The sequence below is a fragment of the Coffea arabica genome, chromosome 10e, assembly GCF_036785885.1.
Source record: "Coffea arabica cultivar ET-39 chromosome 10e, Coffea Arabica ET-39 HiFi, whole genome shotgun sequence".
Lineage (NCBI taxonomy): Eukaryota > Viridiplantae > Streptophyta > Magnoliopsida > Gentianales > Rubiaceae > Coffea > Coffea arabica.
This window is the reverse complement of record NC_092328.1, coordinates 11,733,279-11,739,677: the sequence shown is the minus strand read 5'-3', so window position 1 is coordinate 11,739,677 and position 6,399 is coordinate 11,733,279. Positions and strand designations below refer to the sequence as shown.

The following is a 6,399-nucleotide window of genomic DNA, read 5'->3' as shown; positions in this document are numbered from 1 at the left end:
CACGTTTGAAGAATTAGCTACTCGTGCTCATGACATGGAGTTAAGCATCACGGCCAATGCAACCGATGGGTTTCCTATTCAAGCTCCGCGAGTGCAGCCATCTCGTCAAAGCAATGACAGGCAAGAAAATAAAAAAGGGGGCAAACCTCCTTCAAAATTCAGTAATAAGGAGTCCATGGCAATAAATACAGCTCCCATGAAAATTGCTACCAAAGTGAGCCGAAAGGTCACTGAGAAGTTGGATCCATCTCAAAATAGGTCAATAAGAAGACCCACGTTAAAAGAGATGCAAGAAAAAGAATACCCTTTCCTTGAGTCCGACTTACAAGGAATGTTTGATGATCTTTTCAAGGAGAAGCTCCTTGAACTTCCCGACATGAAGCGACCGGAGGAAGCCGGTCAAGTCAATGATCCGAATTATTGCTGTTATCACCGCTTGATTGGTCACCCTCTCACTAAATGCTTTGTTTTTAAGGACAAAATTATGGAATTAGCCCGCCAAGGAAAAATCCTTCTTGAGGAGGATAAAGCATCGGCGAACCAAACAACAATAATGTTTGGGTCTGTGTGTTGTCCGATAGAAGTTCTACCCACATCAAACAGTGCTCTGTCTGTACAAACGGAGTTTGAAAAATCGTCAATTGAAAATGTTATTGAAGATGACAACGAAGGATGGACTTTAGTCACTCGAAAGAGGACTTGCAAGCCAAAAATAAAGAAGTACATCTTTTCGAAAAGCATTCATTCGACAAAGCCGAAAGTGACGATGAAACGACGAAATGCGACAAAGAAACAAAAGGGAGTCGCCACAACACCAATTTCGTCAGATTTTCAGCTTCTTCAAGAGGTTCGACAGCCCGTGACATTGAGAGAATTTATACCCAAGGGGTATTTAAGTGACGATACTGATAATTCCACTTCTTGCAATGTCGTCAAAGCTGAAAATCCTCAAGTCACACAAATTGGCACTGAATTTGAGAAAAAACTCAAAGTCGATGATAAACCACCGGTGAATTGTGCGACGACCATCATTTTTGATGATGACGATTTAACTGTTGAGTTCAAGACCCACAATCGACCTTTGTTTGTTAGTGCATATGTTCGAGAACAAAAGATGAATCGGATACTCATTGATGGGGGATCTGCCGTCAATATCATGTCCGTACGTGCTATGAAAGAGTTAGGAATCTCAAGTGATGAACTCTCCCAGAGCCGCCTCATGATCCAAGGATTTAACCAAGGGGGGCAAAGAGCAATTGGCCTCATAAGGCTTGAATTGCTCATTGGTGAGCTGTCTTCAAGTGCGTTATTTCATATCATTGAAGCCACAACCTCTTATAACATGCTCTTGGGAAAGCCCTGGATTCACGAGAATGAAATTATACCATCTACTCTGCATCAATGTTTCAAGTATTGTCGAGACGGTATTGTTAAGAAAGTCACTGCCGACGACAAACCGTTCACGGAAGCCGAAACTCACTTTGCCGACGCCAAATTTTATCTTCACAAAGAAGCAAAAAGAAAGGAATCGGTAAGGGAAGAAAGTCAAGATTCCAAAGTACCCATTTTGCGGTATACTCCAAAATCAAAGAGAGAAGAAGGTCAGTCTTCTTTTATCAGAAATGACACATTAAATATTCCGCTCACCAAGATAGAGCCTGTCAAAATTGAGAAGGTGAGCTTGCAAGGGTTTGTCCGTCCCAAAGAAGAACCGGCAGTGGAACATTACTCGCTACCAACTAATCGGACTCAAGAAGGTTTTGATCCAAACGCCTATAGACTTCTTGCTAAGGCGGGTTATAACCCAAATGAGAAGAATACATTGGGCAAACTCCCTCCTGAAGTGACTGGCGAGAAAACTCACGGATTGACACCTACGCAGAAAATGTTGAAAGAAAGGGGCTATAATGTTGAAAGTTCATCGATGGGTCTTGGTTATCAACCGCGCTCTCCTGTTCGTATAATGATCAAAAGAGCGAGTTGTAACTATGTGAACGAAGAAATGGAGGTCACAAACCGAAAGAGATCTGTGTTCGACCGATTGGGAAATAAGTCAAAACGCACTTCTGTGTTTGACAGACTTGGCCCGCAGCCGAAAAATCTGAAGTCGCCCGTCTATGAGAGATTAGGCAGTAAAAAACAAGAGTACCAAGTTGCCAGGGAAGAAAGTCTTACTCCAATAAAGAAGAACGGACCAAGAAAGCGAGTCTCCAATTTCTTCATACACTATGGAGACTTAGTCAATGTAAGAATTGAAACCATTTTTGAAGAACAGGGTCAAGAAAGTATGGCTTCCTGTCACCATATTACGATCAGTGATCCCGAAGAAGAAGAAGAAGATGCAGATGACGCTCCCCCTGAACTTGAGCAAGGGGCAAAAAATACAGTCGATGAGCTAAAAGAGATTAACCTTGGCACAAGCGACGATCCTCGCCCAATTTACATAAGCTCTTGTATGACTCCTGAAGAAGAAAAAGAGTATGTTGATTTGCTGCTCGAGTTCAGGGACGTCTTTGCCTGGAATTACTCAGAAATGCCTGGTTTGGATCCAAGGGTCGCCGTTCATAATTTGTCTGTCAAGCGAGGAACAAAACCTGTCAAGCAAACGCAAAGGCGCTTTCGGCCCGAATTGATCCCTCTGATAGAAAATGAGATAAATCGATTGATTGAAGCCGGATTCATACGAGAAGTAAAATATCCAACATGGATTTCAAGCATCGTCCCTGTAAGGAAAAAGAATGGGCAAATTCGAGTTTGTGTTGACTTTCGAGACTTAAACGAGGCTTGCCCCAAAGATGATTTTCCTCTCCCCATCACAGAATTGACGGTAGATGCTACAACCGGGCATGAAACACTATCTTTTCTCGATGGATCGTCTGGCTACAATCAAATACGCATGGCGCCCGAGGATGAGGAGCTAACTGCCTTCCGCACCCCCAAGGGGATTTATTGCTATAAAGTAATGCCGTTTGGCTTGAAAAATGCTGGAGCGACATATCAAAGGGCAATGCAAAGAATATTTGATGATATGCTCCATAGAAACGTGGAGTGCTACGTTGATGACCTTGTGGTGAAATCAAAGAAGCGAGAGGATCATATTCAAGACCTTCGAAAAGTTTTCCAACGCCTTCGGAGATACCAATTAAAGATGAATCCTTTGAAATGCGCATTCGGAGTCACTTCTGGCAAGTTTCTTGGTTTCATCGTTCATCAACGGGGAATAGAAGTCGATCGATCAAAAATTGATGCCATTGTGAACATGCCTGAACTGTGAAATATTCATGAATTGAAGAGCCTTCAAGGGAAGTTGGCATATATCCGGAGGTTTATCTCTAATTTGGCCGGGCGATGCCAACCCTTTAGTAGACTGATGAAGAAAGGGGTACCCTTCGAGTGGGATGAATCGTGTAGGAATGCTTTTACAAGCATCAAGGCGTATCTCATGAATCCCCCAGTGCTGGCTGCGCCCATTCCAGGAAAACCATTGATTCTCTATATTTCCGCTCAAGAACGGTCGGTTGGGGCCTTACTCGCTCAAGAAAATGATGAAGGTAAGGAGAATGCACTGTATTACTTGAGCAGGATGATGACATCTAATGAGTTGAACTACTCACCCATCGAGAAGTTGTGTTTGGCACTCATATTTGTCATTCAGAAGTTGAAACATTACTTTCAAGCACACACTATTCGACTCATATCTAAGTCTAATCCCATTAAATATGTCATGGCAAAACCTGTACTGTCTGATCGACTCGCCAGATGGTACCTTCAGTTTCAACAGTTTGAAATTATTTACGTACCTGCGAAGGCTGTCAAAGGATAAATATTAGCAGACTTTTTAGCCGATCATCCCCTACCTGTTGAGTGGGAGTTGACTGATGAACTTCCCGATGAAGAAGTGTTTATGGTCGAATCGTCGTGGTCAATGTATTTCGATGGAGCTGCTCACCGTGATGGAGCTGGTGCGGGAGTTGTCTTCTATACTCCTGAAGCAGATATATTGCCATACTCTTTCACTTTAACACGCCGGTGTTCCAACAATGTGGCTGAATATCAGGCGTTGATTCTCGATCTTGAAACGGCTATAGACATGAAGCAGTTGCATCTTAGAGTCTATGGTGATTCAAAATTGGTGGTAAATCAACTTCTTGGTGTTTATGATGTCAAGAAACCAGAATTGATCCCATATTATAAGTATGCAAGGCAACTCATGGGATATTTAAGTAATGTCACTATAGAACATATCCCAAGAAATTTCAACCAACAAGCTGATTCTTTGGCAAGGGTGGCGTCCATGATCACTCTACCTTCTCATCGAAATCAAATTTCAATATGCCAAAATTAGGTCATACCTCCGATGTTTGATGAAAATGACGATGGTGAGGAAGAAAATACTTATCATATTTTTGTCCATGAGATCGAAAAGGAGGATTGGCGTCATCTCATAGTAGATTACCTTAGTCATGGGAAGTTACCAGAAGATCCCAAGAAAATGGTTGATATACGTCGTCGAGCGCCACGTTTCATTTACTACAAAGGGACTCTTTACCGAAGATCATTCGATGGGGTGTTTCTACGATGTCTTGGGGAAGATGAGGCCATGCAAGCAATGGAAGAGGCTCACTCTGGGATATGTGGTGCTCACCAATCTGGCCCGAAATTACACTTTCGCATTAAAAGAATGGGATACTACTGGCCAACAATGGTGAAGGACTGTATCGATTTTGCTAGAAGATGTCAAGCTTGTCAATTCCATGGCAATTTCATCCGTCAACCTCCTGAACCATTGCATCCAACTGTGGCGTCTTGGCCGTTCGATGCTTGGGGTTTGGATATAGTTGGACCACTTCCAAAATCTTCTGGCGGACACATTTTCATTTTGACGGCGACAGATTACTTTTCAAAGTGGGCTGAAGCGGTTCCTCTAAGAGAGGTCAAAAAGGAGAATGTAGTAGATTTTATCCGCGTGCACATCATTTATCGATATGGGGTCCCGCGTTATATCATCACCGATAATGGTAAGCCTTTTTGCAATGTAGCAATGAACAAACTTTGCGAAAAATTTCATTTCAAACAATACAATTCGTCCATGTACTACGCTGCCGCAAATGGACTCGCTGAAGCATTCAACAAGACCTTATGTAATCTGTTGAAGAAAATCGTGGATAAATCGAAAAGGGATTGGCATCTTCGAATTGGAGAAGCGCTTTGGGCATACAGAACTACTTTTCGAACTCCCACACAAGCAACCCCATATGCGCTTGTTTACGGTGTTGAAGCTGTTCTTCCACTTGAGTGTCAAATACCTTCGCTAAGAATTGCAATTCAAGAAGGACTCAGTGGAGAAGATAATGTTCTTCTTCGCCTCGAGGAATTAGAAGCACTCGACGAAAAGAGATTGGAAGCTCAGCAACGGATTGAGTGCTATCAGGCTCGCCTTTCAAAGGCATTCAATAAGCACGTTCGACCCCGCTCTTTCCAAATTGGAGAGTTAGTACTCGCCGTTCGGAGACCAATCATTCTCACTCATGGCGGACAAAGAAAGTTTACTCCTAAGTGGGATGGTCCATATGTCGTTCGAAAAGTATATACAAATGGCTCATATAAGTTGGTTGCTGAAGATGGATTAAGGGTTGGCCCCATCAATGGCAAGTACCTAAAAAGGTACTATGCGTAATCGGAACCGCGCCAGGCTCCTGGCCCACATGAGTTAAAACTGTGGATGGCAACCACCAATGGTGTAGTATGTGGTAAAACTGCTGAAACACTCCACCAAATCTAAGGTGGTAAACAAATAGATACTCCTGGCCCGCATGAGGTTAAAATGTGAACGGCAGGAACTACGTGTGACTTGATTCCCTTGTTGGGATACGTAGGCAGCTTAGAGGGCAACTTCTAAGTTCAGTTACACCACTCCAAATCAAATCCTTGTCCCTTACAAAAAAAAATGAAAAAGAATTTTCTCTTTCCAAAAAAATAAAAAATATATATATAAAAAATAAAATGCTCCATTTGAGTTCTAAAAGAGATAAGAAATGAAAAGCATTTTATTATTCAAAAGAAAAACTCATTACATGGAAAAAAATGAGTGATAAGATAATTCAAGGGAAAGAAGAACATGGTGGAAAGTCTAAATATCAAATTTGTATTCCACTACAGCTACTTTATATGATTCAAGTGCAGATTTCATGTCTTCAAGTTCCTTCATTGCGTCATCAGTCATGATGCTAGTATTTTCAATGGAAGATAGCTCATCATGCGCTTGGGTTATTTCAGTCTGGATCTCCTTGAAGGTCTCATGCTTTTGATCGATAGTCGAACTGATTTCCAGGCCTTGTTTCTCCAAACTGATGAGTTCCTGTTGCAGAACCTTCTTCCTATCTTCAATGGACTGCAACT

General features: G+C 42.2%; 1 protein-coding gene across 1 annotated transcript; it reads left to right on the top strand.

Annotated features, from left to right (window-relative positions):
* The first annotated feature begins 3,904 nt into the window (after positions 1–3,904).
* On the top strand, positions 3,905–4,345 carry LOC113711283 (uncharacterized). The gene has a single exon (XM_027234446.2). It carries the CDS (start codon positions 3,905–3,907, stop codon positions 4,343–4,345), a length of 441 nt encoding a protein of 146 aa, XP_027090247.2.
* The last annotated feature ends 2,054 nt before the right edge of the window (positions 4,346–6,399 follow it).

Bases quoted from the DNA above. Each gene is read 5' to 3' on its own strand.
- LOC113711283 (XM_027234446.2), top strand. From the start codon at position 3,905: ATGGTCGAATCGTCGTGGTCAATGTATTTCGATGGAGCTGCTCACCGT.